The sequence below is a fragment of the Strix aluco genome, chromosome 8 (assembly GCF_031877795.1).
Source record: "Strix aluco isolate bStrAlu1 chromosome 8, bStrAlu1.hap1, whole genome shotgun sequence".
In the NCBI taxonomy this organism is placed as follows: domain Eukaryota; kingdom Metazoa; phylum Chordata; class Aves; order Strigiformes; family Strigidae; genus Strix; species Strix aluco.
The window spans coordinates 5,448,467-5,461,903 of NC_133938.1; the positions used below are offsets into that span (position 1 = coordinate 5,448,467).

General features: G+C 38.5%; 1 protein-coding gene across 12 annotated transcripts in view; it reads left to right on the forward strand.

Annotated features, from left to right (window-relative positions):
• DAB1 (DAB adaptor protein 1) overlaps positions 1-10,223 on the forward strand; it is a 475,330-nt gene extending 465,107 nt beyond the window's left edge. For all 12 annotated transcript variants that reach the window (XM_074831919.1, XM_074831918.1, XM_074831927.1 and 9 more), the window contains one exon: positions 6,942-10,223. Coding sequence is in view for 1 of the 12 variants with exons in the window: in XM_074831927.1 (XP_074688028.1) it covers positions 6,942-6,986 (45 nt within the window). In the remaining 11 variants the exon portion in view is untranslated. The remainder of the gene's footprint in view (positions 1-6,941) is intronic.
• The last annotated feature ends 3,214 nt before the right edge of the window (positions 10,224-13,437 follow it).

Genomic DNA, 13,437 nt, shown 5'->3' on the forward strand with positions numbered 1-13,437 from the left:
GAAACTTAATGGGGAGAAACGTGTAGTACAAAAGAATCACAGTCTGCATAAAAGCCACTTTTGTGTGTTAGATGGGAGATTACTTCGCTCTTTAAAACATGGTTCTTCACACCAAGAACAGCACAGTATACAACTCAGATGAATGGACCTCTCAGGAGCATGACATAGTATTGTGTTCAGAAATTTCAAATATATCTGTTCCCAGCATCTCTGTAAAGCAGCTATGCCCGTACAACATCTTACCTTGATATATTCAGAATACTCACTTGCCTGTTAATTTGTACCCTGATCTTTCAAGGTACCTTATCAATTTGGTTTCCCGATTCCTTCTGATACTGCATATTCTTATTGAGAAATAATTCAGCATCGTTCAGTTACTATCTTCATTTCTCCCATTTTAACTCTCTTCCTTTTGCAATCTTCAACCTAAGCTCTCAAAATCCTCATCCTACCAGTAGCCGTTCTTGTAAGTCACTCTTCTACAAATAGCTATGGGTTCTTAGTAGGTAAATGTGACATTTTATGCATATGTTACATTTTTGTCCCTTTATGCTTGCAGATAAGAAGCAGACAGGTGACCTGACATTCACAGGTGAAATAAAATCAACTCTTTGCAGAGCTCTTCATAGCAAGATTTGTATTTGGTTGTTTTCCCTTTGTACATGAGCAGCATTGAGGATGGATAGTGACTTTCCAGAAGGGGTGAGGAGGACACTGAATAATAAGACCGCCATCTTCAGCTGACTTGTGTTTAATCCCTATTACTGTCTATAGATTGTGTGTGGGATAACTATGGTGAAAGGAGAGAGAAAGAACTGTATTTAGCTATGATTCTACCAAACGTACTAAACATTTTTTATTATTATTGACATTTCAAATTAAAGCAAGAAGTTTGAACAGAGGAATTTTCACCTCTTCATCCTCTTTGCATCAGTGCACCCAATCAGCCTGAATTACAGGGTGTTAGGTGCAGACCCTGCCAGTGTGGATAATTCTGTTCTTGGGGGTATTTCAGCCTCAGCCACTAACTCAGCCTCAGCAGTGGTGTGACACTAGGTAGCCCTGAAGCTATACAATTGAAAGCTTTGCAAAGGCTGTAAAAAGGGGAGCCTTCAAGCGTGATCAAAAAAGGGATGGAGAGGAGCAAACTTTGACTCTCTGGTGCTAGGCTTCTTTGGACACCTGTGGTTATGTTGGCCAGCATCTCCTAAAAAAGCATCCTGATTGTAGAAAGACTAAATGCGGCCTGAATACTGGGATCGGATATCACAAATGTGGTCTGACTCCATATGGACCACACAAACTGCTTCTTGAAAGCAAGTTAGCGACAGGGTGAAAAGTCTTGAAGGGAGAATAAGGGAATATTTGGTACCGCAATTATTGCAATAAAAGTCCTTTCAAGTGCTTGAACAAATGCAGGGCTATTGATACGCTGCCCAGTTCAAGACTTGCACTGGCAGTCATTCATGAGAGATTCTCAGGAAACCTTCAAAACATTTGTGGCTAGAGCATATCTTCCTGAAAAAGTTGTTTAGTTGTTCTGTGAAATGTGTGCAGACAATTATAAGCCCTCAAAATATGTCACACCCTTCATGATGCTATCAGCGCTGTCAGGAGAGCAACAGTTCATTAGAATATTTGTCTATCAGCTTTTCGTGGTACTTCGGTGGCTCCCTGCCATCATTCATCTTTGAGCAAGTGCCATTCTTAGTGATAAATGTTCTTAATAATCTTAGTCAGCTCCAGGATGGGCTACTATAACTCTTTATTTGGGCTGTTACTAGGAAGTTGAAAGAAAATAGAAACTTATGGGCAAAGCATTGGCTTATCTGGGAGCTTAGTAAGCCTCAGGAGGGCAAATTAAGATGATTCTGCATCCTCCTCTTCCTTCTGCCCCCTTTCTATTGCACTAGGACTTTAAATGGGCTCAAAATATCAAAGGCTGTATTTGCAGGATCTGTTACTATCATTCATATGGCTCAATAGGACCTGGATAGAGTCCAAAGAGAAATTCATAATGATTATAGGTGACCTATTCTTACTGTAGGCTCCAGAGCTATCATTCTCAAACTAAAGACACAGCACTGAGCAGGGCTGTGAACCTGAGAGAGAAGAAGCAGTGTTGTGTATTTGGAAAGGGATCACAGTTTGGGAAGTACTGCTTCATTCCAGAGAAATCCTAAAATTGTCATTTCAGGCCTCATGTGCATTTGTTCATCATCATATTTCCCAGGGAATCTGAAGAAACAAGACCAGAGAAGTTCAGGCTGCTCTGTGAACAGAGGCATCCTACAGATTTGCCTTCGTCTCTCTAATAGAATCCCTTTCAAGCTATCCATTTTAATGGGACCAGCTCATACACGGGGTTCTCGCCTCTTCCAGTGTCTCTAAACCCACTTGAAGTAGCCAGATACCCTTCCGTTTCTCCAACTCCTTCCTCTAAACAAGAGACAAGATACCGTGTAGCTTGTCCAGAGCTGTGTACTTGGTGATCCAGCAATTCAATTGGGGGACGAACTCTCCTAGCTTTCTCTGTAATGAGGTCATTTAAAAGTTCCCTGTCTAATGCACAACTGATTTTAAAAAGGCACTTGCGATAATTTAGTGTCTTAGAGACTTCTGAACAATTTGCTTCAAATTGGCCATCAGGTTCAAAAGTTTTGAAAGAGAATTGACAAATGTGTAGACAAAAAGTATAATTGTGTGGCTACTGTTTTGTTAGGAAAGGGACCCAGAAATAATAGACGTGTTTCTTGGCTGCAGTTCATTATTATACCAGGACCAAGGTAGAGCAGGGTTCATCTTTCTGAATAGTTCTCATTGCTTTTTCATTTTATGGATGTATAGCATCTGTCTTGATACTAAAATGACAGTCTTTTAAAATGCTAATAATTAAACTGGATATTTGAGACTAGGAAATATTCCTAGGTAGGTTTATAGTAAGAATGAGACACTCTCCAGTTATAATCCTGAACTAGAAGGCTGCTGTATTTATGCTGCTAATAGAGGCTATCTGTAATAAAAATAACCAGAGATAAGCCACTGGCTGTTAATGGGCCAATAGGAATTATCTGTCTTATCACCAAAGATACTGAATTTGAATCCCGCTTGCCAAGTTTACTATGTCCTATTTTATTGAGTCAGCATGCAATAAATAGAGAAGACGCATTGCACTCCCCTTCCCTTCACTTGCATCCCCAGCACAAGATTCTCATTTTGGCTGGTGCTTCAGCACACTTATTTCATGAAACTCTCTCATTTGAGCCTGCCCTTTCTGATCAGTCAGCCAGGAGTAAAACCAGTGCTGAGAATCTATTGTAAAGGGCAAAGAAATCTATGTGGGCCTCACCTCTACAATTCAGTACATCTTGCCTGGAGCTTTGCACATAGCAGGGTGCCTCGCAATGATGAAAGGACTGCCAGTGTAAAAATATTTTTTTCCTAACCAAGTCCTGTGTTATGTTTTGTGAGTGGGCTCACTTACCCAAGCCCAAGTAGATGCTGAATCTTTCCAGTGATGTTCTCCAGTGATGAGTTCTACTGGGGAGCAGATGTTAATATCTTTAAATTGGATGCAAATTTACTTCTAGTATTTACATAATGTTATTCAAAACCATTAGCAACCTTGTTACCTCATGCAGTAGTGTACTATACCAGAAATACTGTTTGCTACAGTCTTGTTTATTGTGCAAAATGTTCCTTAAAATGGGAAGAATAAACTGATTTTAAGCATGAAGTATCTCTGGAATATGTAAATGTAGCATATGTAGGGAAAATTTTCTCTTTGGCAGTTTTTGCAATTAATTCTCAGAGACTTCATAACTCAACATTTACACAACATACTTGTAGCTTCCTGAATATTTAGATGTCTAACTTAAAGCGTGCACATTTAGACTTTTTTGTCCCTTACTGCAACCTGTCACTTTGGCCAGATACCTGACCTGTGAATTCATATCTTCTTCCTGCCATATCTCGTTATTTAAAGGCTACTGTTCAACATAAAGAGCCCTGTTAGTATGTGGAAACATAGCTAGACACCACTTTGATAGCAGCTTCCAAACATAAAGGAAAACATTTACTTTTCAAACATCTGCCAGAAATTGCATATCCCCAAAGCTGATAGAAGCCTTCAAGTAGGATTTAGCAGCAAAAAAATGTGCTGCCAGTTGTCATCTTGGTTTCTCCCTGTGGGTTGATGAAAGCACATCAGAAGTCCTTCTGGACCAATCCTATAGAAAGAAAAACACCTTAAGATTCAAGGCACTTGTGTGAATTGGAAGCTTTGTATGCTATTTGCTTTGTTCCTCTCTTTTTTTTTCTTACAAAGACCCATTCTTTAATTTCCTTCCCTCCGGATCTGTTCTTAACACAGTGGTAGAGGTAGAAAGCAGAACACATCGGTGAGATGATTCCGATGCCGTGAGAAGAGTTAGGCTTGCCTGCCTTTTAATGACATTCCCTGTGACTTTCGCGTGGAGTATGTAAAAAAAAAAAAAAAAAGAGGGGGGGGGGTTTATTTCTGCTTCCAAGACCCTCCAAAATAATGCTTGTGAAAGCCCCCCTGCCTGGCATTGTGAGAGAAGCTATCCATGAAGTCAACAGCACTCGACTCTCCTTTTGCCTCTTTTCTGTCCCTTTCTGCTCTCTTTCGCTCTCTTGAGTATCATTATCAATACTTTACAGATACCACTTGCAGTGTTGGACTGCAGGCAAGATGCACTGCTTGAATTACCTCAAAGTGATATTAGAAAACAAATCTCAGTCATTGACAAAAAACTTTGGCTGAGACAATTGCACACAATTACTGCAAATAATTTCTCGTTTAGGCATCTGAAGGGGGAAACTAACTAAAAGGAAGATGTAAGAGCACACTTTTCATTCAAAATGCTCTGGTCCACTGGAAGGAAAATTATTGAAATCAGTGAGAAATGCAGGCCTTTGCCACATGAAGTGTGTGTTCAGGTAAATGTTGGGTACGAATAAAAGAAATTTCTAATTCTAAAGGCTGTCTCATGCATTGTTGAAAGTGCTGATGACCGATGATGGACTCCTCCTCTTCTTACGGGTGTCAAGTTCAGTGACACCTTAGGACACCTGTTACTTAAGTGCATCTGCATATCTTTAAAGATATTTGAGGACAGCTCTAATAAGCACACTTGACATTTTGAAAAGCTCTTTTTTTCCTCGAAGGCATTTGAAAAACTGACATCTTTTGTTCCAAAGGGATGTTCTCCCTCCCTCCCCTTTTCTTCTCCTCCTTCCTTTTCACTTCCCTTTGCAATCACCTCAGGTTCAGCAAATGCCTGAAGAATGGCCTGGTGTGTGTCAGGTTCCCACATTAATTAGTACAGATTTTCTCTGAACTAGCTGTGATAGATCATCCTGCCAGCTTCATGTCTGCGGTACATGAAAATTGGCATAGGTAGACTTAACACACAGAATGTGAAATGCAGTTATTTACTTTCAGTCATCTCTTCTGAATACCTTCAGTTTTTCAAGGTCACAAAATATATTTGCTTCTTGCTGGGGATGATTTCAGCAACCTTTATTTAATCATTCCAAAGGATTTCTCTCTTTCTCTCGTAATGCTTGTAGTATACTTAGGGCTTCATGTAGGTAGGCAATGGGGAAGCATAGTCCCTGCAAGCTCCAGAAATGTAGTAATTTAAAGAAATAAGAGACAACTTTTCTTGCCATGGAGGAAACAGAGTCATATTTTGGATTTGTTGTGTTACTCCTCATTCAACACGAGATGCACAGTGAGGCGGGACAGGGCACTGGGACGGGGCACAGCCTGGAGCACTGGCCAGGCACCCTGGGCACAGAGTAAATATAGCCCTACAGATCCACCTTTGGGCTGTTTTTCTCAGCAGCAGCAGCATCATTTTTATAAGCAGTGATTAACATCCTGTGCCATCCCCTGTCAGACATTTCTGTGCTCCGCAGTGCCCAGTGATTTCCCAGCCTTTGGAGGTATTTTTGCTCAAAGTCAGCTTCTGCTGATGCTGCTGTAACATGAGTTGATTATAACTTGGTTAAATTCAACGTCGCGGCATGGTATTTGAATATTTATCAAGCTGTGGAGAGTTAATGCAGTATGGCATTAATTAGCCTTTCTGCCTGTCTTGTTCTTTTTTTAGATGTCATTCTTAGTTTAATAAATTAGTTTCTGGAAATGAAGTAGAATGGATTCCAGGGTCCATGGATGGTTTGCTTCCCACTGCAGCCAAGGTGAACATAGTATTAAGAAAGCACAGGGTGTCAGCTGTGAAGCAACACTGAAGAACATGGCAGGGTTTTTTCCCCCCACATCCAGGAAATTGCCAGTGTTAGCAAATCGACATGCTTTCCTCCCAGCTTTAATGATTATACTAATGGTGATACAAACTCCTAATCAAACTGCACAGAGCTGGCTTTCCTTGTTCTTCATAGGCAACTCATATTGTTATTTTAAATCCCACCACAGCTTCATTCGCTCAACTTTCAGCGAGCAGTTTCTGTTTGCAAGTGTTTTTCTCCATGAGTTGTGTCAAACCCACAGCTGTGTTCTGCTGTTGACCTGCTGGGGAGGGAGGTCTCAGCCTGGTACAAGTAACCACGTTTTACGCCAGCTACATTTCTGGCCTGTAACTTCAAAACATCTAGTCATATAAATATCATTTCATTTCTTCATATGTCTGTGCCCAGCAATACCTCCTGAGGATCAGTGCATGGCCAATACTGGAAGAGGAAATTAACAGTAAGCATTAACTTTCTGAAATAATGTCACTTTTTCTTCACAATTCAACTGGGGTGCCATGATCACTTAAGGCAGCACAGAAAACAAAGACTTTCTTTGGGTTTTGACTCATGAGGTATTGCTGTTCTCAAGCAGATGTTCTAAAAATGTTCTAAAAACTGTCTGGAGACATCTCCGCTTATTTTATTTTTGTTATCCCCAGGAAGCAGAACCTCTCTACGCCCAAATCAACAGACCTAAGAAATAGCATTGTTACAGGCTTGTGGTGCTCCAAGACTCAAACGAAACCCAACAACCTGGCAGGCCTTTGGCTTTCATGCTTTTTTCTGATTGATTTTGTCTGACAAGGAGAGATGATTGCCCTCCTGGACTGGCTCTACGAGTGTTCCTGACTTTTTTTTTTTTTTGGCAACCAATGGCAGATTTCTATGGCAGCACAAAATAAAAACTCTCCCTGCTTATCATACAAATCCAGCCCCATCCCCACAAGTCATGGGTATCCAGACTAGGAAATCTTACTCCTCAGTCTTCATTTAAACATTTGTTATCTTCTGTATGCCACATATAAATAATGAGCATCTGAAATTTATTGAGTATTAGACATTCTTTTTCTTTTGAGCAAAAAGCAGAGTCTGTATGTAGCAGTGGCATTATCATTCAACAGCCTTTTGGGCACGAGTCGGCACTTTTTATGTCATGGTGACATGTTTTTCATCATCATTTACATCAGGCTGATCCTGACTTTTTTTTTTCCCCCTGTGTAGACATATTTAATCAACAACAAAAAAAATACTGGCAGTGTCATTTTTTTTTGTATTTCTTATTCTGTAGTTTTGTATGAGTGACAGATCTAACAGCAAAACGCCTCCTGCGGAAATGATTCCTAACTTGAAACCACAGAATAAAACTCGGTTGTTTATCCATCCTGACTGAAAATGTTGCCAAATGGACCTTTAAGTTCTAGCACATACGAGGAAGAAATGCTGCTTTCTGTTTGAATACTCGTGTTGTGGGTAGAGAATGGACATCGAGTCCCACGGAGGAAAAACAAAAGAGTCAGTATTTCCTAGGAAACTCTAAACAAAGTGCAGAAAAGGAATATTTTTATTTCTTCAGTATCTTGCTGCTGTAATGCTATGCAGACAAGTGTTTTCTTCTCTGTGTGCCATTTTTGATGAAAAAAAAATCATTTGCCAAATAATACTGGTATGATTCTGGTTTAGGAATTTGGATGAAGCAGACTTTACAAATGGGACAAGGATGGCATGGATTTTGGAATAACAAACTGATTCTGTAATCAAATTGTTCATCTTTATCACTTTTTGTACATCAGAAAAATCAAATGGGATTTTTATTTTATAACTTGAAAAATATCTTACTGTTAAACTCTTTAAATGTTTAAGGAGAAATGGCTTTAAGGAGTTCAAATGAAAATTGCCAGTTTTTTTGTAAATATAAATGTTATGAAAATTCTTTTACTAATGCCATTACACAGTAGAGAAGGTAGCAAGTTGCAGTGCTTGGAGGTGTGGCAAACCCAATTTGTGGTTCTCGCATCACATACATTTTTTCACATGCTTATGATAATGGGCTGAAGCTCAAGTGCATTTGCCAAAAGCAGTCAGCTTGTCAGCGACTAGTGAAATTAATGGGAACACATGATTTTATGATCTAGCGTTATCACATGGACATATTTCACTTACAAGAAATCACATTTCATTGACGTTCCTTTGAACCTCTGCATAGAAGTCATCAAACTGTTTACACACAGAACAAAAGAATTTAAAACTTCGTTTTTTTACATTTATGAAGCAAAAGTGCAGTGTTTGGGTTCATATGTTTAGCACATGATTTTCATAAAGAATCTATATATTTTTGCCCTACAGAGAATTGTTATACAGGTCAAATGTGTTTTCCTGATGTTCCTATGCAGTTACAGTATATTGAATTTAGTGGTTTAACACTAAAAAGAAAAAAAAAAAAAGAAGAAAAAAAGAAAAAAAAAGAAAAAAGAAAAAAATAGTAAAAGGAAAAAAGCTTAAAGAAATCAAATGATTAATCAGTTTTTAGGGTTATTGTGCAGATTTTGTTTTTAAATTGACACATTAGGATTTACATTTTTGTCATGAATAAAATAGGCCTGGAGTTATAAATATTTTACTTTTATTATAAGCTAAAAATGGTTTAGAAGACAGAATAACTGGGGTGGCAGTTGTTGATATGTACAACCAAATCTCACACATGATTCCAGTCTTTTACTTTGAATTAGAGAAATTAGAGAAATGTGCGTTACAGAATGTATGTGAATGAAAAATTAGCTGTGAATAGACCTAATGAACCTGCAGAGAAGAGAACTTTTATCCCCATTCATGGTCATTTGATGCTTATTCCATAGTCATGTGCAAAGAGCTTTGTAGCAAATCTTGTTTTCCCATCAGAAGGAAGATCAAGTTTTCTAACCAGAGAAGATAAATTAGAACTTGGCAGATTGGGTGTTTCAGGATTAAAAGCAGAGGTAAAAGCTTTTCTGAAGGACATTTCTTTAAGAATATTTTCCTAATTTGCACAGTGGTGCTACTTTCTTCCTCAGTGGCTCATCTGGGTTTTGTCCTACTTATGGAACCATGAAGATAATTTTGGTTCGTCATAGACATTTGAGGTTGAGTATCATCAGTGCATTTCCAGTTATGGGGTAAAACGTTGAAAGAAAAAGAAGAGATTTATGTCTCAGAGGATCCATTGACATCATATTTGTAGGAAGCAGATGATTTGCGAATAGGTGCTGAGGGAGTGAGGCTGGGATTTTAGTGTCCCGTGAGAGACAGCTGGAACATCACCGTGGACTTTTGTCTTACCTTTACCAACGCTCATAAATAAGAAAAATTCTGAATTGTCTTGTCATAAGATTAGATCGTCCTTGTCATGGTTGAGATGGACTTGAAGGCCTCTGCACTGTACCAGTATTGTAGATAGCTAAAATATCCAGCTTGTGCAATTGTTTAATCCCTCATCCTTCACTAGCACTAAATTCGTCACTTTAAATTTAAAAACCAGGGAATCCCACCAGCCATCTTGTTATCATCCCCCTGTAGGTTCTTGATCTTTACCTGTCATGGAAAGATATTTTGATAGATTGTAGTCATCCAAGTGTCTGATGAAACCTTTCATCTAATAACGTACTGGGCACCTTCTTTGCAAAAATGTTTACTCCGTGGTTTTCATTCATTTTTATTTCTGCATTCTGACACATATTTTTTTAATAAAGATGAGAAAGATAAAATGACTGTTGCAGTACATTTCTAAACCTACTTTAACTTTACCTCAGATATTGACCATTTGTTAACATATACAGACACATTATTTTTAACTTTATGTGTAATGAATTCAGCAACAACAAAAAAAACCAACAAATTTTTAGAAATTTTCCATTAATTTCTGTAACACACCATGTAATACTGTTATGAATAAAAACATTTTAAAAAGGCGTCATTTCAGTAAGTTTGTTTCATAGCTTTTGCTATTCTGTGGTAATTCTGCCGTTCTTACAGTGCATTGTTGGTGTCTGTCATGGCCAATATTTTTGACAGTGGAAATATCTGGGAAAGGAGATGAAAAAGTACCTCAGTTTGGGGAATACTTAATCTTAAACACCCTAATTGTTGCTTATCTTGCAAATACTTAACTTGCTGCTTTTAATTGCTGCCTCCCCATTTTTGGCCTCTTTTCAGGTGTTTTAGGATGAGCATCCCAAACCAGTAGATTTTTAGTCACCTCCTGTAAAATCGCACGTTCCTGGGACAGACCACACTGTGTGGTGCTACCAAAGCTGGAGTACCTTTGTGGCATGAGTAGCTGTAATTAATTTTGCTCACATTTTCCTCTTCAAGTAAGATTTAAAATTGAAAATGTTCATTTAAACATGAAAATTTAGTAAGTAAAAAACCCCCAAACTTTCCAGTAATATGCACAGAATTGAGAGTAAAACATATTAATGATACCACCTTCTATTTCAGTGGGACCTTTCTACTGGTTGGGGCAATGCGTAGGGTAGGCTGAAGTGTTTTGCTGGTGCAAACCTCTTGATGCCACATGTAAAATAACGTTGTTTGATATTCAGAGGTACTGAGTACTGTATCTCTCAGTCGAGATAAGGACCAGTACCATTCTTTGCCAAGCAAGTAATGCAAAAATGCAACACGTTGAAATTTGAGGTTAAGAAGTACGTGTCTATATACAGGAAGAGAGCAAGGTGTGGATGTGTGCACGTATATTTTATTGTATTTCTTCTTCTTGATGTCTCATCCCTTTCTCATCTACCAGAAATGTCCAGTAGGTCATGCTGAAACATTCTTAGCCTTTGTCAATGAACATTGTTGAAATACTTGGATCCCACCCAAGAATAAAGGTCATTCTGTTGTGATGAAAACATGCTAGCGTTAATGTCATTTTGACTTTGTATGTAGCTGACTGTATTCAGGTGTCCTTGGAAAGGAGGAACATGATCTCTTTTGTTTTCAACAAGCTATGAAATGTCAACTTAAAGTGAAATAAGATACAGCTAAGCATGGTTTTAAACTAAAATGCATTTTTAAAACATAGGCCAAATCTAGCCTTGTTGATACGCATCTGCTACTCCCACCGTGAAGTTAGTTTATGTTGAAAAATCAGAAAAATTGGCTCATGCTGCACAGTTGCTATGCAGACTGTTTAAAAATTCAGAATGAGCAGGTTTGAGATCTAGTTTGGTGATGGTGAGGAATCTCAAAGTAGGAAGGACATGGATGTGCGTTGGCATTGTTCAGAAGGGGAAAACAATCTGATTCTTACTGTGCTGTCAATGTAATATATTACATTAATATTACTGTAACTTAAGTGCAGTAGGAGTCTCTAGATTGTATATAAGAGCATCCAACTCAAACGTGACTAGTTCAAGAAATGGTCCTGACTTCACTAATGCTAGTTAAGACCATGATCTCACACAGTAATGAGAATTTATTTAGCAAACAGTTTGCAGAATCAACTTGCGGTTTTACAGAAGTGAGGACTCTGACAGATCTCTCTTTTCCATGTCAGTGACTTCTGGGAAAGCAATTGATTGTACAGACTGGGAATATGCAATTTTAACTTGCTTACGTTGGATTAAAGGCAATGTTTATGTGCTTAAATCATTACATAGTGACAGTTGCTGCAACAGATAAGCTAACTTCTTTCTTCCTTTTTCTAGTTTGTGGTATGTATTTCCACGCACTGTTTCCTTTTTACTTTCTTTGCTTTCTAAATAACTCCTATCCTCTCAGGTTCATATTTATTAGTTTTCTGGCAAATACTGTTCTCAATCAGAAGAATATAATTTCAAAGAAATGAAAGGGGCTATTTGTTGACAATTTTCTACAGAGGTTTGAATCCATTGTCTACAGTTGTCTCTCTAAGCCAACTATGGAAGGCACACAGTGGTGAATGAACAAAGTGAAAGTCCGTTTGGCAACCAGAAAACAGAGGTTTTGAGTGAACGTGTGAGCCTGGATCATCTAGAGAAGCATCTATACTAACACCATTGCTGTCACTGTCCTTACTGCTGCACGCACTACTCCTGGCTTCTGGGTCTGCTCCTGTATGTGACATCAGTGGGACTCACACCCTGTTCCTGGCTGTGGTCTGTTGTTACTACTGCAGAAGTCATGATTTGTAAGAGTACTTCTGTCGTCTCTCATGATGAGGTCTTCTGCAAGTTGGCCTTCCCATACTGATTTGCTTTTTAGGATCAGCCCCATTAAAAGCCCTTTTTTTTTTGATACATAAGGTAAAGCAGAGAGCTGGCTTGGGGAAGGAAAAAGGGAATTTCTTTTCTTCCTTTACTTGCTGTCTGAAAGTGGGGGGAAACTGAATTATACATTTCAGCATGACAGTGAGGAATATGGGGAGATATCCTGATACGATTTCCTGATTACCTGTAACACTGCCTGTCTCTTTCTAAAATTATCCTACTGGAGGCAGGAAATATCAGGTCTATTACTGAAACGACTCTCTGGCTATTAGTTTTTAGGGCTTTAAATAGTCTTATCTCAATGGATGTGTTTGCCCTGTGCCTCATCTATCACCCCTAAAATGTTTTATCAGCACCTGAAAAATCTCAATAAGAAGAATAGCCTCAAATGTTACCCATTCAAAGGGCTTTCAGATACAGAATGTATTTTTTAAAAAAAGGTCTTTTAAGATCTGATATTATTTGCTGGCTTTTCAACCCCATTTCATAGCTCCCACAGCACCACTTCTATAAATACTTCTCACCAGCAAAGAAAGGAAATCACAATAGATTAAAAGAAAACCAGGTTAACGGGCAGCAAATCAATGTCCATTCAGCCTCAGACATTTGTGAAAATAAAGGATTATGAAGAATTATTGCCAGGTACTAGCTGTGCAAAGACCTTTTGTGGTATCTTTGTCTTTTTTAACAGATAGTTATTAGAGGTCTAAGAAAAGCTCTCCGTGTCAGAAGTCAGTTGTATTAGAAATAAGCAGAAGTTACAATGCTGTCAGATGTTGCATTTTTTGTAAATTTTGTACTATTTGACATATTCAGATTATGAGCGTCTTGTGTTTTTCTTTAGAAAATGCTGTTTCTAGTTTGAAAATGAGTTTGTGTGTATGTTATCTTGAGGTCTAATGAAGAGGAGATGGAGACAAGGGATGGGGCATGA